Genomic DNA, 25,446 nt, shown 5'->3' with positions numbered 1-25,446 from the left:
ACCCAATCATCTCCATTCTGGCCGAGAATAGTGTTGTCACCATATGCAGCCATGTTTATCCCATAATCAACATCACTAAAAACAGATTATCTGGTCGTTTTCTCATTGCTGTTTTTGGGATCTTGCTGTGCGCAAATTGGCTGCCGCGTTTCCTACATTACAACAGTGACTACACTTCAATAGTACTTAATTGGCTGTAAAGTGCTTTGGTTGTCCTGAGGTCATGAAAGGCGCTATATAAATATAAGTCTTTCTTTAACTTTTAATGCAGAGGTTGTAGAATTGTGTCATTACCCCACTTGCAGCTGTATTATTCAAACCTACCTGAGTTTTCTGTTTTTCTTTCTGAAGGTCTCTAACAGCAGCCTGTACAGCTTCCACATTGTTCCTGATCTTTCCCATTTGATCATTGAAGGAAGTCTGAAATATAATCACTTTGTTACTTCAATCAGTCCTTCTCTTTAAATACATGCGCATATCTAGTTGGTATCTTCAGAATTCCAAAAACAAATGGAAAATATACAGATTAAAACATAGGCCGGGAATTTCCTCAGAGTTGCTCCCGCTCCTCACCTTAACTTCACTGGAAGTGTGGCACTAGCTGCGTAAACATGGTTTCCGCCAAAGTTACACCGGTAGAGCAGGAGCAGTTCCGAGGAAATTCCTATCCATAGATTAAGGTGTAGATTTTCTGAGTCCTTGCCTATGGCAAAGTAATTCCCAGATCTAAACGCTCATCAGACATTCAACTGTACCAAGGCATGCTGATGGCATGTGCTACATTTTCATGGGCGAGGACTTGGATAAGTTACACCGACCCAGTGATACTCAACTGTAAACCTGGCTTCTGTCGAGACTGTATCAAGAAAACCTGGAATGAGGCAGTTTTTGATACTTACCCCTGCCCTGAATGCAGAGCAGAGTACAGGGAGAGCTCGTATCTGGAGAAGATCTACAAACTGGGGAATACAAAGGGCTAGGCTGACACTTCAGTGCAGTACTGAGGGAGTGCCGTGCTATCTTATGGATGAGTTGTAGGTGCACGTAAAAGATGATACCATTTGAAGAAGAGCAGAGAGCTCTCCTGGTGTCTTGTCCAATTTTCCTCTATCAACCAACCCCAACAACAATGGATTAAGCAGTCATTCATCTCATTTGCTGTTTAGAGGACTTAGTTATGCACAAATTAGCTGCTGCATTTGCCCAAATAACAGTGACTATGCTTCGAAAGTAATTATTTGGTTGTGAAGTGCTTCTTTCTATAGAACATACGAACATACGAGAAAGACCAGCTGGTTCATCAAGACTGTCCCACACTCATGTGTATGATGCTGTGGCATCATGACCGAAACTTCCTGCACCCACCCTCCCCTCTGCAGGTTTGTGATCTCTTGGGAGAGGTGAAAAAAACAGAAAAACCCAAGGCCAATAAGGGAAAAAATACTCTAGAAAATTCCTCTCTGACCCCCCCCCCCCCCACCTCAGGTGATCAAACCCAGTCCAGGAGATCACACAGACCAAGTGTTATCTATAAAACTACTTCCCTTCCCAGTCAGGAACCGGCCCAGCTCCCTCTTGAAGGCAGAGAGTCAGCACCCACCACACCAGCCGGCAACACATATGGATTCACAAAAAAAATTACACCCAGATAGAGGGTTTATTAATGTGCCTTCTTACCCTCAGCTCCTTCTCTCCCTCGCTGATGCTCCCACACCTGTGGTCCTTGTGTTTCCCGATTAAAGTGCAGAGAGTGCAGACACACACTTTATCATCCTTACAGTAAATCTTCAGCAGCTCTTGGTGCTCTGTGCATTTCCAGCGGGACACGTCTGCAGTGGGCTCCACAAGAAGATGGTTTTTAAACACAGCGCTCTCAGTGTGATGTCTGAAGTGTTCAGGGCACATCGAGGCTTCGCACTTCAGGCAGGTCTTCACGGCTGGTTTGCTGGTACAGTAGTTGCATGGAAGGAAAGTTATTGAAGTATCCCAAGCGTTGTATTTCTGGATTATATTCGCCAGTTTGTAGTTCTTCTCCAGGTATGGCCTCTTCTTGTACTCTGCTCTGCATTCAGGGCAGGGGTAAACAGTAAAAACTGCCTTATCCCAGGTTTTCTCAATACAGTCTCGACAGAAGCTGTGTTTACAGTTGAGTATCACTGGATCGGTGTAAATCTGGAGGCAGATGGAACAAATTAGCTCCTCTTCTAACCATGCTTGAGGTGAAGCAGTCGCCATTGCCTAAATAAGAACAGAAAGTGAAAGTGTTACAAAGTGACTTGTAAAGTGTCAAATACGTAAACACAGAGAATCTGAGTACTGCAGATGGTTCTGAAGATCAGTTACAGCATCGCAAGGGTACTGAATTATATTAAGCTGAATAAATACTTTCATCAATCTCATCCAAATGTAAATGTGATTAAATGACATTGTAAGGAAGATTTAATTTCAACTAACATTGGATAGAAGACCTAATGCTCTAAGTCTAGGAACCTGACAGGAGTGAATCTCTAACAAAGGAAAGAACTTGCATTTATGTGGCATCTTTCATGACCTCAAGACTTCCCAAAGCGTTTTACAGCCAAAGAAGTACTTTTGAAGTGTAGTCACTGTTGTAATGTAGAAAACATGGCAGCCAATTTGCACACAGCAAGCTCCCACAAGCAGCAATGAGATAATGACCAGGTAATCTGTTTCAATTATCATCGTTGAGGGATAAATATTGGCTGGAGCACCAGGAACAACTCCCCTGCTCTTTTTTTGAATAGCGCCATGGGATCTTTTACATCCATCTGAGAGGGCAGATAGGGCCTCAGTTTCATCCGAAAGAAGGCACCTCTGGCAGTGCAGCATTCCCTCAGTACTGCACTAAAGTGTCAGCCTAGATTGTGTGCTCAAGTGTCTGGAGTGGGACTTGAACTCACGATCCACTGGCGAGAATGGTGCCACTGAGCCACGGCTGACACCTTAACAACATCACTCAGGGCCTGCACTCTTTTATCTGAATCTCATTCATGTCAAACAAACACATATAAAAGTGAACAGATTGACTGAGGTTCCAATTAATTCAGCAACATGGAGACGGCAAAGATCCAGGAATGCCACTCCCAGTGGTGTCAGGAGAGGGCAGTCAATTTTGATGAATTCACAACTGAAACATTAACTCCTTTGCTCTCTCCACAAAGGCTGCCTGACCTGCTGAGTGTTTCCGGCATTTCCTGTCTTTATTTCAGATTGCCAGCATCAGCAGAATTGTTATGGTTATAATTGATTATATTGTTGGCCCAGCCTTTTCAACAGGATGTATTCTCAACGCTTAACCTGGTGGCAATAAGTAAGCAAATACAATAGGCTGTATCGAAGTGTGAGGTAATGCATTTGGGGAGGGCAAACAAGGCAAGGGAATACACAATAAATGGGAGGATACTGAGAGGTGTAGAGGAAGAGAGGGACCTTGGAGTGCATGTCCACAGATCCCTGAAGGTAGGACAGGTAGATAAGGTGATTAAAAAGGCATATGGGATACTTTCCTTTATTAGCCGAGGCATAGAATATAAGAGCAGGGAGGTTATGCTAGAACTGTATAAAACACTAGTTAGGCCACAGCTTGAGTACTGTGTACAGTTCTGGTCACCACATTACAGGAAAGATGTGATTGCACTAGAGAGGGTACAGAGAAGATTTACAAGGATGTTGCCAGGGTTGGAGAATTTTAGTCATGAGGAAAGATTGGATAGGCTGGGGTTGTTTTCTTTGGAACAGAGGAGGTTGAGGGGAGATTTAACTGAGGTGCATAAAATTATATGGTGCCTAGATAGCATGGACAGGAAGGACCTATTTCCCTTAGCAGAGAGGTCAATAACCCGGGGGTGGGTGGGGGGGGGGGTGCATAGATTTAAAGTAATTGGTAGAAGGATTAGAGGGGAGCTGAGGAAAAATGTTTTCACCCAGAGGGTGGTGAGGATCTTGAACTCACTACCTGGAAGGGTGGTAGAGGCAGAAACCCTCATCACATTTAAAAATACTAAAAATACTTGGATACACACTTGAAGTGCCGTAACCTACAAGGCTACGGACCAAGTGCTGGAAAATGGGATTAGGCTGGGTAGCTCTTTTTCGACCGGCACAGACACAATGGGCTGAATGGCCTCCTCCTGTGCCGTAAATTTTCTATTTCTCTAATCCAAAATGGGCACCTACTACGATGCAGTTACACCATTAACTTAGGTGAGTTTAGCCTTTCCTTATACACTTCTCCCTCTACATATCCCACAGAATTTCGTTCTGCCAATTCGGTAAATACTTGGGTAGTAACATCTATGACAGGTAAGGATAGGATAAATGACACATATAAATTATCTCGTAAAAATCGAGGTTTATTCTTATCCCTAACCTGGCCCATAGGGTGAATAGTAGCATTCCCCAAATTACAGATGGTTAATACAGCCTCACATTTGTTTCACTATTTCCCTTAGAATACCAATAGACAAGGTCGTAGCCCCTTAAAATATGTGGGACTTCACTTCACATCAAAAATCCCAGTGTTTGATCAATAGACGAAAGCACCTGTGTTCCATACGCCCATCCTATTCCCTTTGCTCGCTCGTTTCGCTTATATATCATTTCATTTATTTTATCCTGCGTCTGAGTGAAAAACTTGGCAATGTTGTGCATGTTATACACAATCTATCGTTCTTCCCGTGCTAGCTCATCAATTGCGTTTAGGATTGGTGCATCAACCAGTTTGTCCATCGTGCATGTCCGTAATGACGCGCATGCTTCTCTTTAGTCTCAACATCTACCAGATTCCAAATTGACGTTCCTGTTCCAAAAACCCTTGTTATCGCACCTACCCATCCCACAGTGTCCGACTGTAATTGTCTTGTCCTGAAGATTCCCTCCTCTGGAACATAGGAACAGGAGTAGGCCATTTAGCCCCTCATGCCATTTGATAAGATCATGGCTGATCAGTCATCTAACTCCATATACCTGCCTTTGGCCCATATCCCTTATTACCTTCGATTGCCAAAAAGCTACCTATCTCAGATTTAAATTTAGCGATTGAGCTAGTATCAATTGCCGTTTGCGGCAGAGTTCCAAACTTCTACCACCCTTCTACCACCCTCTGGTCTAGTTTCTACCCCCCGTTGTGTTATCTATCATTCTCTACCTCTGGTACCCATTTTATCTGCATGTCTCTTGTGGCCATTTGCCACAGTACCGTAAATTGGATGCTATTCACTTATGGCACATTTTACAGTTTCTAAGTCCCCTGTCATATTATACCCTCAATAATAAATGTAATTAATATATAAACAACAATGGCATTTCGCTTCATCTGTGGAGAAAGCACAAAGTATTATTTGTTCTGCCTCCATTTGTTTTGGAGACTTGGAGTAAAACACCCTACACAATCTTAACTTGATATCTCCAACTGTCTGTCGTCTTGGGGCGCTCTGTGCTTTGCTACCGACTAACTTCCCCCGTTGGACGGCTGTAGACCCACAGGGTCAAAGTTGTCCCAAATGTAGAAGTAACTCTGTAAGATTTCAAAACTTTGTTGCAGCACTGACTGTGAAAAGAGGGTGGAGCCAGCTTTACCACAGCAGCTCCATGCTCAGGCAGATTTCAACTAAATTTAAAGAAACTTTGAGAATTGAAAAAAAAACAATCGATTTAGACCTCAAACCTCACAGACATAAAATAGGGCATTTGCCCGTAACTATAATAATTCTCCAAAGTCTTTTGACTTTTTCTTGTACATTTAATAGTGGTACTATGCTTAGAAAACATAATAAGTAAAATGCTTATATTAAACGATCAGGACTACAAAGGGTGAACGATGCTTCAGATTTGTGAGAAGTAAAGGAAATGGAGCCAGCTACAGCCTGAAACTACAGAGTGCAAACACTTAAAGAGACCGTACACTAAAAACTAAAGAATAATCTTATAGTTTGTAACAGTAAGAGAGAGAGATGGAATCTTCCCTTTTCATATTTTCCCCCTGTTTTAAATCATCTATTCTTCATCTCTCATCTGAATTTTCAATCTCTGATGTTGTCCTTTTTGTCATCTCTGCAGACTCTTGCTCTACGCATGAAAGCCCTGGACGACAAAAGAAATGGAAATGAATTGATCCTGGCAATGGAACAATCTTCACAATCACCATACTCAGGCTTCTCATTGTTCAGTCATTGATGAAATAAAGTCAGCATGTGTGTCAGAGCTTCTTAAAATTCTGTCAACAGGCACCTGCGAGTTCCCAGTCTCTTGATCTCCGATTGAGAGGGACGCAGATGTGCCACTTATCTCCATGGCGTCCTCTGCATGTGTGAGCCTCATAATTTGTGGCGGGCCACCTCCAGTCCTTTCTCCTACAAGGGGCGAAAGAACAGACCTGTGAGTGACTGAAGGTCACATATTCACCCGATGGATGCAATGCATTGGGTGAGGGTGACTATCAGACAGAAGCATCAGAGGGTGGCTATCAGACAGATGCATCACGCAGCTTGGAATCGGAAAACCTGGAAGGAAAAATTTAATCATTCAATCAAGTTGAGATCGCAGAATCCGACCCGCTAACTTCACTTCCGGGTTTCGCACACGTAATCCCCCCCCCCTCGCCCCCCCACTCGGAACCCATCTTTGCATTAATATCGGGGCCTGTGTCTCCCTTTTTATTCTCTTGGACCATTGCATCCAGCACCCTTACAGTGGCTCGCAAATCATTATTCTGTTGCTTTAGCTGAGAACACCTGATTTGGGTTTCCCGATTTATGTCCTCAATATCTCCTTCATATCTTCTTTGCTCAACTACTTCTGACTGTTAAATTGCTACATCATGTTCCTGACCATGGATTCTCCTACCACACTGGAATATTTCCTCTTTTTTCTCCCATTGCTCTCTCGCTTCTTTCAGGATGACTTCTAAAACAGCTATTATTGCCTGTCCTTCTGACTTCTCTATTTCTAGTTTCTCATTACTCTCCACCCAACTGAGTACAATGTATTGTAGTGGCCAGCAACCACACTGCTTTCCGCTGCTTATCTTTATAGCTTCATTTTTCTTTTAACTCTGGCCTCACTCGTGCACACTTCTGCATATTTCTCCTGCCACTTTGGCAACAACTTATCTATATATTTCTGAATTTCCTCTTCCGTCTTACTCCAACCGTATTAGGACACAAAATCCTGACTACTACAATCCTCTTTTTATAAATTTGGTCGGGTGTGAAATCCCTTTTATGTCTCAATTCTGGGCACCATGCTTTAGGAAGGATGTCAAGAACTTAGAGAGGGTACAGAGGAGGTTTACTAGGATGATACAAGGGATGAGGGACTTCAGTTACACGGAGAGATTGGAGAAGCTGGGATTGTTCTCCTTAGAGCAGAGGATTGTTAAGATCTCGAACGCACTACCTGAAAGGGCGGTGGAAGCAGATTCCATAGGAACTTTCAAAAGGCAACTGGACATGTAGTTGAAGAGGAGTAATTTGCAGGGTTATGGGGAAAGAGGTGGGGTATGGGACTAAATTGGACAGTTGTTTCAAAGAGCCTGCACAGGCACGACGGGCCGAATGGCCTCCTTCTGTGCTGTAAGATTCTATGATTCTAACATAGACTTGTATAGCACCTTTAACATAGTGAGTCTTTCTATGATGCATCACAAGTGGGCAGTAATTGAAGTAGTTTCACAACTGGCTGGATCAAAGGAGACTGACATGGACCTGTGCTGGAGCGACAGGAAGTGACTAGAGACAGAATTTGCAGATGACTCCAAGGTGATGGGGCTGCAATCAATCCAGAGCCGGCTGTTCGAGTTCAGAGGAATTTAGATGGTTTAGAATGTTGGGCTGAGAAATGGAAAATCAAATTTTATTGTCAACACGAGTAAGTGATGAGTGTAGGGAAGGATAATAAACATTGGAACTGTAACATTAAATAGATAGGATGTATGATACAACACAGGAAAAGAAACTGGGGAATTGCTGGGCAGCAGTAAATAAGGTAAGTTGAATCTTGGGTTGTAGTGTGGAACAATGTAAATGTGTGGCACTGAGCCTATAAAGGGCATTGGCTCATCGCCATCTGGGCTACTGCAATTCTGGGCACCATATCACAGGAAGGACATCATGGCTCTGGGAAAAGGGCAGCAAAGGGCCACCTGTCTGAGTAACAAGGAGAAACTGTAAGAGGGGAGTGGGAGAGGATCTGTTTGAGGGATTCACGATTATTAAGGGTATTGACAAGTTAAACCCTGAGGAAGTGTTTACCGTGGCCCTGAGAATGACAACTACCGGGTACGGTAGCATAGTGGTTATGTTACTGGGCTAGTAATCCAGAGGCCTGGACTAAAATCCAAAGTCATGAGTTCAAATCCTGCCACGGCTGCTGGCGAATTTAAATTCAATTAATTAAATAAAAATCTGGAATTAAAATACTAGTATCAGTAATGATGGCCATGAAACTACCGGATTGTCGTAAAAACCCATCTGGTTCACTAATGTCCTTTAGGGAAGGAAACCTGCCGCCCTTACCCGGCCTGGCCTATATGTGACTCCAGACCCACAGCAATGTGGTTGATTCTTAATTGCCCTCTGAAATGGCCTAGCAAGTTACTCAGTTGTAAAATCTCGCTACAAAAAGTCATAATAAGAATAAAACCGGACGGACCACCCGGCATCGGACCACCGGACACGACAACAGCAAAACACCAAGCCCAGTTGACCCTGCAAGGTCCTCCTTACTAACATCTGGGGACTTGTGCCAAAATTGGGAGAGCTGTCCCACAGACGAGTCAAGCAACAGCCTGACAAAACCATACTCACAGAATCATATCTTTCAGCCAACGTCCCAGACTCTTCCATCACCATCCCTGGGTATGTCCTGTCCCACGGGCAGGACAGACCCACCAGAGGTGGCGGTACAGTGATATACAGTCAGGAGGGAGTGGCCCTGGGAGTCCTCAACATTGACTCTGGACCCCATGAAATCTCATGGCATCAGGTCAAACATGGGCAAGGAAACCTCCTGCTGATTACCACCTACCGTCCTCCCTCAGCTGATGAATCAGTCCTCCTCCATGTTGAGCACCACTTGGAGGAAGCACTGAGGGTAGCAAGGGCACAAAATGTACTCTGGGTGGGGGACTTCAATGTCCATCACCAAGAGTGGCTCGGTAGCACCACCACTGACCGAGCTGGCCAAGTCCTGAAGGACATAGCTGCCAGACCGGGCCTGCGGCAGGTGGTGAGCGAACCAACACGAGGGAAAAACTTACTTGACCTCGTCCTCACCAATCTACCTGTCGCAAATGCATCTGTCCATGACAGTATTGGTAGGAGTGACCACCGCACAGTCCTCGTGGAGTTGAAGTCCCGTCTTCGCACTGAGGACACCATCCAACGTGTCGTGTGGCACTACCACCGTGCTAAATGGGATAGATTCAGAACAGATCTAGCAGCTCAAAACTGGGCATCCATGAGGCGCTGTGGGCCATCAGCAGCAGCAGAATTGTATTCCAGCACAATCTGTAACCTCATGGCCCGGCATATTCCTCACTCTACCATTACCAACAAGCCAGGGGATCAACCCTGGTTCAATGAGGAGTGTAGAAGAGCATGCCAGGAGCAGCACCAGGTGTACCTAAAAATGAGGTGCCAACCTGGTGAAGCTACAACTCAGGACTACATGCATGCTAAACAGCGGAAGCAACATGCTATAGACAGAGCTAAGCGATTCCACAACCAACGGATCAGATCAAAGCTCTGCAGTCCTGCCACATCCAGTCGTGAATGGTGGTGGACAATGAAACAACTAACGGGAGGAGGAGGCGGCTCTGCAAACATCCCCATTCTCAATGATGGCGGAGTCCAGCACGTGAGTGCAAAAGACAAGGCTGAAGCGTTTGCAACCATCTTCAGCCAAAAGTGCCGAGTGGATGATCCATCTCAGCCTCCTCCCGATATCCCCACCATCACGGAAGCCAGTCTTCGGCCAATTCGATTCACCCCACGTGATATCAAGAAACGGCTGAGTGCACTGGATACAGCAAAGGCTATGGGCCCCGACAACATCCCAGCTGTTGTGCTGAAGACTTGTGCTCCAGAACTAGCTGCGCCTCTAGCCAAGCTGTTCCAGTACAGCTACAACACTGGCATCTACCCGACAATGTGGAAAATTGCCCAGGTATGTCCTGTCCACAAAAAGCAGGACAAATCCAATCCGGCCAATTACCGCCCCATCAGTCTACTCTCAAGCATCAGCAAAGTGATGGAAGGTGTCGTCGACAGTGCTATCAAGCGGCACTTACTCACCAGTAACCTGCTCACCGATGCTCAGTTTGGGTTCCGCCAGGACCACTCGGCTCCAGACCTCATTACAGCCTTGGTCCAAACATGGACAAAAGAGCTGAATTCCAGAGGTGAGGTGAGAGTGACTGCCCTTGACATCAAGGCAGCATTTGACTGAGTGTGGCACCAAGGAGCCCTAGTAAAATTGAAGTCAATGGGAATCAAGGGATAAACTCTCCAGTGGCTGGAGTCATACCTAGCACAAAGGAAGATGGTAGTGGTTGTTGCAGGCCAATCATCTCAGCCCCAGGGCATTGCTGCAGGAGTTCCTCAGGGCAGTGTCCTCGGCCCAACCATCTTCAGCTGCTTCATCAATGACCTTCCCTCCATCATAAGGTCAGAAATGGGGATGTTCGCTGATGACTGCACAGTTTTCAGTTCCATTCGCAACCCCTCAGATAATGAAGCAGTCCGAGCCTGCATGCAGCAAGACCTGGACAACATCCAGGCTTGGGCTCATAAGTGGCAAGTAACATTCGCGCCAGATAAGTGCCAGGCAATGACCATCTCCAACAAGAGAGAGTCTAACCACCTCCCCTTGACATTCAACGGCATTACCATCGCCGAATCCCCCACCATCAACATCCTGGGGGTCACCATTGACCAGAAACTTAACTGGACCAGCCATATAAATACTGTGGCTACGAGAGCAGGTCAGAGGTTGGGTATTCTGCGGCGAGTGACTCACCTCCTGACTCCCCAAAGCCTTTCCACCATCTACAAGGCACTTGCCTGGATGAGTGCAGCTCCAACAACACTCAAGAAGCTCGACACCATCCAAGATAAAGCAGCCCGCTTGATTGGCACCCCATCCACCACCCTAAACATTCACTCCCTTCACCACCGGCGCACTGTGGCTGCAGTGTGCACCATCCACAGGATGCACTGCAGCAACTCGCCAAGGCTTCTTCGACAGCACCTCCCAAACCCGCGACCTCTACCACCTAGAAGGACAAGAGCAGCAGGCGCATGGGAACAACACCACCTGCACGTTCCCCTCCAAGTCACACACCATCCCGACTTGGAAATATATCGCCGTTCCTTCAACGTCGCTGGGTCAAAATCCTGGAACTCCCTTCCTAACAGCACTGTGGGAGAACCGTCACCACACGGACTGCAGCGGTTCAAGAAGGCGGCTCACCCCCACCTTCTCGAGGGCAATTAGGGATGGGCAATAAATGCTGGCCTTGCCAGCGACGCCCACATCCCGTGAACGAATAAAAAAAAAACAGAGGCATGGGATGGAGCTCAGAAGAGAGAAGGTGAACGGACAACATCCTTCCACCTCATTTTCCTCACAATCTACTCGCTGAACACCCAGTGAAACACGGCACTATGGTCTGCCCCAGATCTCCTCTAACCGGAGGGGTTCCGAGGACAGGCTGAAGACCGGAAGGCAAGTGCACAGAGTGGTGAGAATGACCTGCTGCCACGTGGAGTGGTTGCCACAGATAGCATTGACACATTTAAGGGGAGGCTTGAAGCATACATGAGGGAAAAGAGGATAGAGGGATACGGGGTCAAGGTGCGTAGGGTACAGGATTGTTTGCGTCATTTAAATGTCATGAATTTTCACACTTTGGTTAATGGAAAACCCAGGCTGTAAGTTAACCACAAACAACAGACTTTTGTCAACTGCAAAGAAAAACAACAGAAAACAGAAATGGTAAAGGTCGCGACTTTGGACACTGCAACAAAAAGGACACAGCAGCAGCATATCACAGACTTTAGTCTACTGCTAAGGAAAACAACAGAAAACAGACATAGAACAGGAAAGGTCGTGACTTTGGACACTGCAACAAAAAAGTAACAATGACAATGAGGCCTCTTTTATGGGAGTCAACAACCATAAGACTAAACCTCAAAAGATATAAAAAGGAGAGGCAATCGTCAAGAAGTGGCAACGATAAAAGTACGAAAGCCAGGAAGAATCGCTTTTTAAAAATTCGTTCATGGGATGTGGGCGTCGCTGGCGAGGCCGGCATTTATTGCCCATCCCTAATTGCCCTTGAGAAGGTGGTGGTGAGCCACCTTCTTGAACCGCTGCAATCCTTTGTAGTAACGGTTCTCCCACAGTGCTGTTAGGAAGGGAGTTCCAGGATTTTGACCCAGCGACGATGAAGGAACGGCGATATATTTCCAAGTCGGGATGGTGTGTGACTTGGAGGGGAACGTGCAGGTGGTGTTGTTCCCATGTGCCTGCTGCTCTTGTCCTTCTAGGTGGTAGAGGTCGCGGGTTTGGGAGGTGCTGTCGAAGAAGCCTTGGCGAGTTGCTGCAGTGCATCCCGTGGATGGTACACACTGCAGCCACAGTGCGCCGGTGGTGAAGGGAGTGAATGTTTAGGGTGGTGGATGGGGTACCAATCAAGGGGGCTGCTTTGTCCTGGACGGTGTCGAGCTTCTTGAGTGTTGTTGGAGCTGCACTCATCCAAGCAAGTGGAGAGTATTCCATCACACTCCTGACTTGTGTCTTGTAGATGGTGGAAAGGCTTTGGGGAGTCAGGAGGTGAGTCACCCGCCGCAGAATACCCAGCCTCTGACCTGCTCTTGTCGCCACAGTATTTATGCGACTGGTCCAGTTAAGTTTCTGGTCAATGGTGACCCCCGGGATGTTGGTGGTGGGGGATTCGGCGATGGTAATGCCATTGAATGTCAAGGGGAGGTGGTTAGATTCTCTCTTGTTGGAGATGGTCATTGCCTGGCACTTGTCTGGCGCAAATGTTACTTGCCACTTATGAGCCCAAGCCTGGATATTAACCAGGTCTTGCTGCATGCGGGCACAGACTGCTTCATTATCTGAGGGGTTGTGAATGGAACTGAACACTGTGCAATCATCAGCGAACATCCCCATTTCTGACCTTATGATGGAGGGAAAGCCATTGATGAAGCAGCTGAAAATGGTTGAACCAAGGACACTGCCCTGAGGAACTCCTGCAGCAATGTCCTGGGGTTTAGATGATTGGCCGCCAACAACCACTACCATCTTTCTTTGTGCTAGGTATGACTCCAGCTGTCCCTTATTAACCTATGCTTCTCCAAGTGAGAATTGATTTTGCCCTCGACAACGGTCTCTCGTAGTTTCCCCACCACTGACGTTCGACTGATTGCCCTGTAGTTACTAGGTTTATCTCTCTCCCCTTTTTTGAACAGGGGTGTAACATTTGCCACCCTCCAGTCCTCTGGCACCACTCCCATATCTAAGGATGATTGAAAGATTGTGGTCAGAGCTTCTGCTGTCTCCACCTTAGCTTCCCTCAGCAACTTAGGATGCATCCCATCTGGACTGGGGTACTTGTTAACTTTGAGTGATGCCAACCTATTTAGCTACTCATTTCTATCTATTTTTATCCTATCCAATATCTTTACTCCACCCCCCCCTCCTCTACTACTATATTAACTTCATCATCTTCTTTTGTGAAGACAGATGCAAAGTACTCATTCAGTACTTCAGTCATGACCTCTGCCTCCACAAGATTTCCTTTTTTGTCCCTAATTGACTCCATCATTCCTTTAACTATCCTTTTACTTTGTATGTGTTTGTAAAAGATTTTTGGTTTTCCTTTTATGTTAACCGCTAATTTTTTCTTATGCTCTTATATCCTTTTTCAATCTCCCCCTGCACACACTGTATTCTGCCCGGTTTTCAACTGTGTTCTATTCCTGTCATTTGTCATAAACCTTTTTCTGATTTATTTTAACCTCTATTTCCTTTGTCATCCAGGGAACTCTAGCTTTGGATGCCCCATCTTTCCCCCTTATGGGAATATGCTTGGTTTGTACCCGAATTATCTCCGCCTCGAAGGCCTGCCACTGCTCATTTACTGTTTTCCTGGACAATCACTAAAATTGGCTCTTCCAGTTGTGTATTTTCACCATTGATTTTTCTTTGTCACTTTCCATAACTACTTTAAACTTACTTATATTATGATCACTATTAGCCAGATGTTCTCCCACTGAAACACAATCCACTATCCCTACTTCATTCCTCAGAACTAGATCCAGCACAGTTTCCTTCCTCATTGGGCTAGAAACATACTGATTGAGAAAGCTCTCCTGTACACATTTTAGGAATTCTTCACCCTCCTTCCCCTTTACTGTTTTTTCCCCATAGTCTATATTAGGGTAATTGAAGTTCATAATATAATATTGTTAAAAGGCTAGGCCATTGGGGAGGAGATAGTTTATACAGTATCAGCCAACCTCTAACTTTGATCCCCGCTCCTTCTCCGGGCCTTCTCATTTGGCTCTTTTCCCCATCCCATTTGCTATCACCTGGCTGGATTTTGTTTCTTCTATCCACATTCAGTTCTACTATTTTCACTTGACCATCTGAGAGATTTTAGGAACCTGATTATCCGCAGATGGGTACACCAAAATCTTAACTTCGTCCTTTGACTGCCCTCAGTTTTACTTTGCAACCCAACCGCTTCCATGCCCCATTCATCTACCAATTCGCACCCTTACCTGTGCTGTTTTAAGGCCACTGCTCTGCCCGTTTATTTCCTCCCACCTCATTGCCCTTCACTTTCTTACATAAATGTGGTCATCCCGGAACCCCCCCCCACCATTTCAAATTCTCCACAAGAAGCAGCCACAACCACATTCCAAGTGAAATAATTCTAAAACAAAAAGGAAAAACAAAATCAACAGGACTAGCAGAAATGAAAGACTCGAATGAAGGTTGAAACAAGATTATGTACTTGCATTTTCATAAAGTTTTTGACAAGACCCTTTATCGATATTTAACTGCTAAGGAAGGATGGAGTAAGAGGTAAAATGGCACTGAAATATGCCTGAGAAACAGTAAGGAGCAGGTAGCCATCAATGGGACATTTTCACACTGGAAAGGGGTTATGAGTGGGGTACCTCAGCGTTCAGTCCAGGTACCCTTGCTATGTTTAATATTGATAAGTTTGCAGATACCACCAAAATAGGGGGCAGAACAAGTGAGGAACGATTAAGGTTCAATAGGACTGCATCTGCTGTAATAACAGATGGCTGATGCAATTCAGTGTATAGAAGTGTAGAGCAATTTGTATAGAAACAAGGAATCAATGGTTCATGAGTTCCTAGCTGAGTAGATAAAAAGGCATACAAAGTTGCAACAACAGGGGGATCAAGGATAAATAAAACTGAAATGCACTGTTGATTACAAGGCATTTGCTAGACCCCATCAGGTGTACTGTTTGCTATTCCGATCACCTACTTGAACATACTATCTACCCTGAGAGGTAATGAACACAGATTCCAGCATCAGTAATCTAGTGAGGAAAGGTTAAGGAAAATTTTATTTTCTTTGGATGAGAGGTCTTCAAGGTGATCTAGTTAAGTTTAAGAAAGGAATTGGAAAAAATTAACCATCAACTCTTCTCTGAAGGGCTAAAATATTCAGAATTAGGAAATTAAGAGTAAGAAAGGAGATCCGCCAGAACTTTTTCCATCCAAAGGTTGTGGAGTTGTAGAATACTAGGGGAAGCCAATGAAGTAAACAGGGTCCAAGAGGCAATTAAATGCAGTGTTATGTAGAACCATTGCCAAAAGCATCCTCTTGCACCTGAAGGCATGTCGCTGCATCGCCAAACGATTTGCAAAATAAACTCTGAAGTCATGTTATTCGGGGACCAGATGAAATTGCAGGAAAAGGCTAGTAAGTGCATCAGAAGCCATTCCTTTAATGATGCACTTCTACAGTCAAAACTGCAGTCTGCCATTAATCATACTAGAAATCTCCATGGGCAGTCATAAACAAGCTCTTACTGTCATGAACTAAAAGGCAAGCCGCCAAATTTGCATCTCATCCCAAAATTAATCTCAGATACCCAAAGTGTCATTTTTATTTTTATTTATGGAAAATTGAAGTGACTCTTTATCAGAGTCTAGGCTCAATACAAGTACTTTAACAATAAAGTAACCATGAAATGATCATTAATTCCAAAACAATTCTGGTTTCAGAGGCAGTAAACAAAAATACACAAGAACATGGTACTGTGATTAGCACTACGCACCACTATTAAAGATTTCTTTTACATTAAAATCAGTTAATAGAAACAAGATCTAGTAGCGACGCTGGAAACGGGGATCGTTGGACGGTCTCTGCACTCGGTCTTGGTCACCAAAGCTGCTCGTTCCTTGCATGCCACCTCCTGCCATCATCTGGACAGTGCGGTTCATCGGTTGAACACTACTCTGCTGGTTCCCCCCTTGCACAAATCCTCCATGCCTGTGGAAAAAGGATATTTGTCTCTTAATTCAGTGGTACTGATGGACAAGCCAAGAGCCAAATACAAACGAGCCAAAGTGGGTCCACAGAGACAGCTGTTATGAGCCCCAACAGAAATTAAACCTCTATAGCCAGTAGAACATCTGTAGATAGGACAAGGCACTCACTACATTTAGCAGACCCATCAATACTCATGTTACAGGTTCACGCAGATCTCAATTTGGGGATGAGAAGAAGAATGAAATCTCACCAAATCTCTTCCTATTTAACTTCAACTATGTCAAAATACTGACCAGGTGCAGCACAAATATATTATACAACAGGAAAATTAAAAGGATGAGAAAAAGCAATTTAAAGGCAACCATCCGGCCCAACCAATGTTGGAGTTTATCCTCCACGTGAGCAGTAGTCCTGATCCCATATGCCCAACCTGTTCCCATATCCTTTTATTCCCCTTTCCATCAGCCATCTATCTAACCTATTCTTAAATGCTGACATGGGCTGTTTCATTCATTAACTCTGGTACAGCCCCAATGTTTCTCTTACTTTTAATCTTGTATCTATGGTCCCCATTGAAGCGCATCCGTCAAAAACCCCAACATTTCCACTACAGCACCCATTTTGAAGGCCCCTGCTTTTTTGACTCTGCCTCACTATTCAACAATTTGACAATCGTTTTATATCTTAGTAAACACAACGCACTGTCAAACTTCATTTAAGAACACAGCTCACAAATTAATAGGTTATAAATTGAAATATTTTTTAATACTGAAAAGTTACTGTGGGAAATATGTTCCCACACAAGAAACCCAAGCCTCAGTCTTGTAAGGAATTAAATAGAAATTACAACACGGAAACAGACCGTCCGGCCCAACCAGTCCATGTTAGTGTATATCCTCCACGTGAGCAGTAGTCTTAATCTCATATGCCCATCCTGTTCCCATATCCTTTTATTCCCCTTTCCTTCAGCCACCTATCTAACCTATTCTTAAATGCTGACATGGGCTGTTTCATTCATTAACTATGGTGGAGCCCCAATGTTTCTTTTACTTTTAATCTTGTATCAATGGTCCCTTGTTCTAGGCCCCTCAATCTCTAGAAATGGTCTGTTTCTATACACTGTCCCAACCCTTTATAAACACCTCTATCAAATCACCCCTTAATCTCCTCTGTTCTAACAAAAGCAGTCCCAGTTTTTCAGGTCTCATACTTTTATTTCCTTGTGCCAGGAAACATTCTAGCGGATCAGCATGACAGCCTCTCTATTGCCTCAACATCTGCTACTTTTTGTTTTACATGTTCCACCATCTTATCATAATCCCCTGCAGCTTCCTTTGGACCTCAGAATTATTTACTATGCTCCTATTTTAGTATCATCGGCAAATCTGGACACCACTCCCTCTATGCCTATATCCAAATCACTGATATACACAGTGGACAGAAGTGGTCCGAGAAAAGAATCCAGTGGGAGATCGGAACCCACATCCAATCACTCTGAGAAACTGCCCTCACTTCCTTCTCTATGTTTCCTCCCTTCTAAACCAGTTTTTAAATTCAATTTGCTGAATCCTGATGAGCACAAATATAATTATGCTTGATCATATGCTACGATCTCTCTTAGTTGCTTTAAAGTCTACACAGATATTTTTCTAGTAGCAAGTATAATTGCATGGCTGGCTACTTGTTTCTCAGTAAATGGAGCAAAACAGAATGGATAACGGCACTGACTTCATTCACTAATGCCAGCAGCAATGAAGACTATACTGACCTCCATTCTGCATATTTACATCAGTCATAAGTTGTTCCGAGAATGCCAACTGAACTCAGCTGCTCTGGTAAAATGAGAAGGATTGGGATCAACCTTTTCACAAAAGTAGTTCATGATCAAATACTTCAATTTTAATTTACTTCTCACCAAGTAACCCTCATTTAAAAAAACAAGTCATGTTCAGTTGCAGGATGCAAGTTTCACCCACCGCTCATCTACAGACAGCTGCTGAAACCATTCAAGCAGAAGTTGAAATCCAACTGTGTGGATATGCAAATGAGTTTCTAAATGGAAAATTGGCCCAAGATCAGCGTCTGCTTTTAAAATGTGTTTTGTATGAAAGGTGGCTAAGCAGAAAAATAAAAAGGGAGATAGTTGACAATCTTAAATCATCGCCTGCTTCAATAAACATTTCCCTCAGAAATGTGATACTGTATAGATAGAAAATATGAATTCCTTCACAAATTTTCTCCTGTAAATACAATCTACTAACATACTGAAAGTTTTATAAACTATAGAACAGTCACAGGACAAAGCTAGTCATGCTTACGGGCTGTTTAGCCATAATGAAAATGCGTAATAAAGATTTGTTTTGAAGTCTCACTTGAAACAGTATTTAATTTTTGAAAACCAGATAATGTGCAGTTCCCATTTTGTGAACAGACCTAGAGATGACGACGGAAGACAGCTTGTAAATATTAATGGATGTACATATACGTGCACACAGTATCTGATTAAGGGGTTCAACAAAGTCCAATTGAAATGAAAACATTTGCTTTATAGAGAATGAATAAACAGAATTCTTGCCACAGAGGCTATCACAAAATGTAGCCAATTTTGAGGTTTATTTACCGATGATGTCTGCCAATTTATGAAAGCAGTGTAATGTAACCTTTTGAAGTGTAAGGTCCAATTAAAATGATACATTCAGAAAGATGGAATAGCAGCACAAATTCCAGTTCTACAAGATCAATTTTAAGGTTTTGGGGACTAAATGCCCATTCTGGGGAATGGAATTTCTCTTGATTTCTTGTTTCCAGAACAGGTGCAAAGTAACCAAATGCAGAGTAAGATTTCATCTCCAACAGATATCTATATGTCAATCTCAGCACATCCCTAATGTGACTTCTTTTCCCCCCACCAACCATCCCTATGGCACCTGAATAAGCCTGCTAATTTAGTGCCAAATTATGGGCAGTTCTGTGCTGCAGACCCACACTCATGAGGTACTGCCCCAAACTCATTGATGACCTGTAAGAGCCAGCAAAGAAAGGCCACTTTCATCTCATTAAATTCGACTGGTTTTAAACCCAGGCCCCAGTGATTACCTCCTATAAATCCCAATGCCAACAAGTACTAGGAAGGATACTCAGAACTCCTGATCAAATATTGTTTAACTAAACTATATTTGTGCTCAGCAGGATTCAGCAGCAGCCAACAATCCCAAAGCCAATAAGCTTCTCACTTAATAAGACATGTCTCTTCTTACCCAGGCATTCCTCCTCGTTGCATCATATGACCTTGTCCAGACTGGGCAGGTATGGCCCTATCACCTCCTACAATAGCAGAATACTGAGTTATTCTCCACAAGAAAAAGCCTTACATTACCTATGACACTAATCATTTTTACAAAAGATTCATAAATTAATTCAACAAAAACTCAGGACAAATTTATTGTGGCTAACTGTTTGCTCGCCATTACTATATTTCAGGGGAAAATACTTTCAACAGCTAGCCAGAAGTAAACAAGAACCAAAGCATCATCTCAAAAACACCCCATCCCTACCCTAACAGAAGGGCTTGATAAATGCAGAAATTCAGTGCCCTAGAACTTATGACAATGAACACAAAGTCATTAAGCTGTAAAGGCCAGTGTAGGTCCAAACTTTAAAGCCATTTGGGTTTCAGTAATGTCAGCTTGGCTCAGTTGGTGGCACTGTTTCCCGAATCAGGCGGCTACTGATTTGAGCGCGTAATCTAGGCTGACACTTTAGCACAGTACTGAGAAAGATCTGCATTGCTAGGGATGGCACCTTTCAGAGAGATGTTAAACTAAGACCCGCCTGTCAGCTCAGCTGGGTGTAAAAAAATCCTATGGCACTACTCAGAGTAGGGAGGTCCCTTAGTGACCTGGCTAACACCTCTCCCTAACACCACCAAAAACAGATTCTCTCATCATCCATTGCACGAATGAATGATGTGGCATTGTGGGACCTTGCTGTTTGAAACTGGCTGCCACATTTGCCTAAATAACAAGAGTCAAAAGTAATCCACTGGATAGGAGGTCCTGGGGATGTGATATGGCACTATATAAATTCAAGTTGTATGAAGCTTTTAATCTGAGTTAGATTTGTCCCATTTTGCCATATACTAAAAGCACCACTTTATGATTAACTAGAGACCTGAAACTTCAGATCACCTAAAGTATACTTTAATAAAAGCAAAATACTGTGGGTGCTGGAAATCTGAAATAAAAACAGAAAATGCTGGAAACATTCAGCAGGTCAGGCAGCATCTGTGAACAGAGAATGACAAAAGGCCATCGACCTGAAACGTTAACTCAAGTTTCTCTCTCCACAGATACTGCCTGACCTGCTGAGCGCTTCCAGCATTTTCTGTTTTTATTAAAGTATACTTTAAATAGGTGCAGTAGCTGCTGCAAATGTTGGGTAACTGCAAAGGATTAAATTACTGATTGCAATTATCAAAGTCACCATTGATTTTTTCCTGTTGAAGTCTGCCCTAGTGAGGAAGTGCCCTGCAATTTAAAATCCAAGTTTGCATTGAGGTTCAGTTCATGGATGTACAACTGTACACTAATACAATCTCCAGTTAAACTAAAATAAAAGTACAAGAAAATCCCTAATCATAAACACCAATAAAGTGTGTTACTGAGTTGATAGATTAGTGCTCAAGTAGAGTTTGCACATGTTGCCAATACAAAATTAAGATTCCAAATCTACTTCCAACAAGAAGCCAGGAGGGAAATCATTTAAAACTGAAAATTAAGTTTAGAGAAATATCAAAATTGAGAAATTTCAGACACAACAACCACCTTTCCTATCAATGGGATTAGATGGCTTGATACAACATAATATACTGTACACCGTATCAGCTTTAAAATGAGAATAGCTAATTATTCACTGTACTGCCCACATCAGTGAAGCAGGCCTATGGAGGATCCAGGTCAGTCAATGGTTTGGGGCAGTCATTTGATTTGGCATGGAGTACACTATGAAGAGATCATGGGATAGATCCCATCATAAATCCACAGCCATGCTAATGGAGTGGGAAAAGAGTGATTCCACAGGGAGACACAACCACGTGGTTGCTCCTCAATCCCTATATTTCAATAGTCCTGCTGACACATTCAACCATTCAGTCATACAGACATCATTTGTCTAATCCATTTCTCCACAATGTGCTGCAGTTTGGATAATGTGTCTAATACTGACACTTTTGCATCTCTGACCAATTGCTATGACTTGGGAAGCAAGAGGCAATTAATGTTAGTTAACTTTAATTGGGTCTTTTCCATATTTGTCAGTCTAACATAAAACTAAATGTACAATTCATGTTTAAAGCTATACTTTGCAAAAAAAGTGGATCTCCCGTGTTGCTCACAGTGAATTGGAGGATACAACAGAAGTTTGGGAGAGATGTGGTGAGACAGTGAGGTAAATGGATAGTAATATTTTTTGATTCCCATAAAGCAATTTAATTTTTTTCCCACTATGTGCATATTTGAAGTCTGACATGCACCATACACAAGACATACTGTAACACATAAAAACTGGTTTAAGTATTGAAGATTAGAAAACTTATAGTTCAAAAGCAACAGGCCGATTCAAATAGACAATTAAAACATTGTGGTAACCTAGACTGTCGGGAACAAATTTAAATTTTGACTAAAGAGGTTCCAAAAACTGCACACTCCAGTTAAAAAAACGTGACCCAATAGTTAACACAGAGCTGGCTAAGCTTGTCTTGTTACAACATTACTTCTGATGTGAAGATGCCGGTGATGGACTGGGGTGGACAAATGTAAGGAGTCTTACAACACCAGGTTATAGTCAAACAGCTTTATTTGAAATCACGAGCTTTCAGAGCTTTCCTCCTTCGTCAGGTGAGTGTAGGATTCCATAAAGGTACAGGATATATAGTCAGAGAACAATGCCTGGTGATTACAGATAATCTTTCCAACTGCCCATTATACCCTTGGCAGAGATATAATCAAGGCAATCAAAGGAGTGGAATGGTGTTCAGACAGAAAAACATTACATACAAGACTACTGAATACACAAACGGTCAGAACACAAAGACAGAGAGAGAGAGACACACCCAAAAGGCAGAGAAAGAGAGAGAATGACCAGTTGTATTAAAAACAGATAACTTTTTGCGCTGGTGGGGTTACATGTAGCGTGACATGAACCCAAGATTCCGGCCATGCAGACACTGCAACAACGGATGAACGGACACCGCACAACAATCGCCAGACAGGAGGGTCCCCTCCCAGTCGGGGAACACTTCAGCAGTCAAGGACATTCAGCCTCCGATCTTCGGGTAAGCGTTCTCCAAGGCAGCCTTCGAGACACACGACAACGCAAGAAATTGATAGCCAAGTTCCGCACCCATGAGGACGGCCTCAACCGGGATCTTGGGTTCATGTCACGCTACATGTAACCCCACCAGCGAAAAAAGTGATCTGTTTTTAATACAACTGGTCATTCTCTCTCTTTCATCTGCCTTTTGGGTGTGTGTCTCTCTCTCTGTCTTTGTGTTCTGACCGTTTGTGTATTCAGTAGTCTTGTATGTAATGTTTTTCTGTCTGAACACCATTCCACTCCTTTGATTGCCTTGATTATATCTCTGTCGAGGGTGATAACGGGCAGTTGGAAAGATTATCTGTAATCACCAGGCATTGTTCTCTGGCTATATATGCTGTACCTTTATGGAATCCTACACTCACCTGACGAAGGAGGAAAGCTCCGAAAGCTTGTGATTTCAAATAAAGCTGTTGGACTATAACCTGGTGTTGTAAGACTCCTTACAACATTACTTCATAAGATAAACCATGCATAGACTGAATTTGAGATCTACATCAAGTCCATACTACCTGAATTATCTGCCTCAGTGTAAAATGATAAGCCAACACTTGCAATTACTTGGTTGTCAGAGACATAGCTGAAGTATACAGACATTTAGAAGGAAATAAAGTAAAAGTAAAACGCTAAGCTTGATCACAGCTAGTTTTAAGAAAGAATGACTAATCAATCATAAGATTGGAATCTTAAAACCCACCGTCGACTTCTTTTCATTATAAGCTCCTTTCCCCTAACAGGTTACCTTGCCAACGGTCGTGATCTCTTCCCATCATTCCTCCATCCATAGTACCCTGCCAAGAGCGTTCTGGATGACCTTCGATCTTCCGCCCATGGTCACTGCTCCAATCCCTATCTCTGCTCAAGAAAAAGTAACAAATCTTACAATGTAAATCAGTAAACATGTAATGATATTCCAAAAGAGATATGCTAAGTGGGGCGAGAATTCAATTTCCATGGTAACTATAATTTGTTAGTGTTGGCATGAACCATATTTATCTTAACTCTTATGTAACTTACACTCACTCAAGTACTGCTTCGGCTACTCCTCCCCTAACCCCCGCCCCCAAATCACCAGTTCTCCATCTCCAAACTTATCTCTTTCATGAGATCCACTTGTTGTGCCCTCAATCACCTCCCCACCCAATTCATAATCAACCACCTTTCCCTGCTCCCATGCTTCCCGTTATAAATGGTTCTCCCTGTTTTGGCACCTCCAATTGTCAAAAAGCCTACCCTCGACTATCTTCCTCACTGACTGCCCCATCTCCAACCTCCTTCTTCTCCAAGGTCCTTAAACATGCTATTGCTGTGCAACTTCATTCTCACTTCTCCCTCAACTCCCTACTCGTTTGCACCCCATTCATAAAACAACCAGCCTTGATCAGTGTCCCCTGCGACCGTGAAACATTATTACCCACACCCCTGGTCTCTTCACAGTGCTTGACACAGTTAATCATGCCATCCTCCAACACCGCTTCTCATGGTCCATCTCTTTGGATCTGCCCTTGCTTCGCTCCACTCCTACCTGTCCCAACGCAGCCGGTGCATCTGCAGCAAAGTTGACTCCTGCCACCTCCTCCACCCCCATGGTTTCCTGCAGTACACTCCATAATTCCATTCTCAGCCTCTCACTTTTCTCAGTTACATGTTGCCCATCAGCAACATCACACAATCACAAAATTTGTTTTAATGTGTATGTGGAGGATACTCAGTTCCACATCTCCATCACTTCCCTCGAGTCCACCACAACCAGGATTTCCTCCAAGTGAACAATGGAAATACCAAAGCCACTGAATTTGGATCCTGCCAATAATTCCATACCCCTAGCAGATTCCATCTACCTCCTCAATGGCTCACTCAAAAATATCGTGGCCATCATGATTACTTCCACCTCCGCAACAGAATGATACTAGGGCTTAAATAGTTAAATTACGAGGAGAGGTTGTATAAGCTTGGCTTTTATTTCTTTTAGACAGTTGAGGGGCGACGCAAACAAAGTATTTAAAATGATTAAGGGATTCAATAGGGTGGATACAGAAAAACTATTTCCTCTGGTGGAGGAATGCAGAACCAGAGGGCATATGAAAATTAGAGCTAGACTATTCAGGAGTGAAATCAGGAAGCACTTTTTCCATGTAAAGGGTACTGGAAATCTGGAGCTTCCCCCCCCCCACCACCCCCCACCCCCCGCAAAAGGCTGTGGATGCTGGGTCAATGGAAATTTTCAAGTTTAAGATCGATAGATTTTTGTTAGGTAAGGGTATCAAGGGTTATGAAGCAAAGGTGGTAAATGGAGTTGAGGTACAAGTCAACTATGATCTAACTGAATGGCGGAACCAGGCTCGAGGGGCTGAATGGCCTACACCTATTCCGATGTTTCTATTGCCTGCCTCTGCCCTCAGTCATTACAACCACAACTGATATAATTATCCGTGCTTTTATCAGCTCCTGACTTGATATCTCTCATGCCCTCCTCACCACCATTCTCCCAAGCTGCAGGGTCCA

At 43.6% G+C, this 25,446-nt stretch overlaps 2 protein-coding genes, 1 long non-coding RNA gene and 1 other non-coding gene across 8 annotated transcripts in view; 1 reads left to right on the top strand and 3 right to left on the bottom strand.

Moving 5' to 3' along the window:
• The window catches only part of LOC137299342 (E3 ubiquitin/ISG15 ligase TRIM25-like), a 29,517-nt gene extending 27,259 nt beyond the window's left edge, over positions 1 to 2,258 (bottom strand). Inside the window, exons 1-2 of the mRNA XM_067968016.1 lie at positions 1,678 to 2,258; positions 325 to 420 (exon numbers count right to left, since the gene is read on the bottom strand). Of these exons, the coding sequence (XP_067824117.1) occupies positions 325 to 420; positions 1,678 to 2,235 (654 nt within the window). The 5' untranslated portion in view covers positions 2,236 to 2,258. The remainder of the gene's footprint in view (positions 1 to 324; positions 421 to 1,677) is intronic.
• A 357-nt stretch (positions 2,259 to 2,615) lies between these two features.
• Positions 2,616 to 6,220, top strand: LOC137299713 (uncharacterized). Its single transcript, XR_010957964.1, has 2 exons — positions 2,616 to 2,682; positions 6,079 to 6,220. It is a non-coding gene; the product is annotated as an uncharacterized lncRNA (long non-coding RNA).
• A 9,954-nt stretch (positions 6,221 to 16,174) lies between these two features.
• The window catches only part of safb (scaffold attachment factor B), a 57,012-nt gene continuing 47,740 nt past the window's right edge, over positions 16,175 to 25,446 (bottom strand). For 2 of the 5 annotated variants that reach the window (XM_067968009.1, XM_067968013.1), the window contains 3 exons: positions 23,684 to 23,796; positions 19,827 to 19,893; positions 16,175 to 16,569 (listed from right to left, as the gene is read on the bottom strand). In XM_067968009.1, the coding sequence (XP_067824110.1) occupies positions 16,404 to 16,569; positions 19,827 to 19,893; positions 23,684 to 23,796 (346 nt within the window). In that variant the 3' untranslated portion in view covers positions 16,175 to 16,403. Of the gene's footprint in view, positions 16,570 to 18,337; positions 18,402 to 19,826; positions 19,894 to 23,683; positions 23,797 to 25,446 lie in introns of all 5 variants that reach the window. The other 3 variants (XM_067968011.1, XR_010957884.1, XM_067968012.1) reach the window with 3 other exon arrangements.
• LOC137299813 (small nucleolar RNA SNORA42/SNORA80 family) lies at positions 21,479 to 21,617 on the bottom strand. Its single transcript, XR_010957990.1, has one exon. It is a non-coding gene; the product is annotated as a small nucleolar RNA SNORA42/SNORA80 family (small nucleolar RNA).

Source organism: Heptranchias perlo, chromosome 29 (genome assembly GCF_035084215.1).
Source record: "Heptranchias perlo isolate sHepPer1 chromosome 29, sHepPer1.hap1, whole genome shotgun sequence".
NCBI lineage: Eukaryota > Metazoa > Chordata > Chondrichthyes > Hexanchiformes > Hexanchidae > Heptranchias > Heptranchias perlo.
The sequence above is the reverse complement of the archived record's forward strand: the minus strand, read 5'-3'. Positions and strand labels throughout refer to the sequence as shown.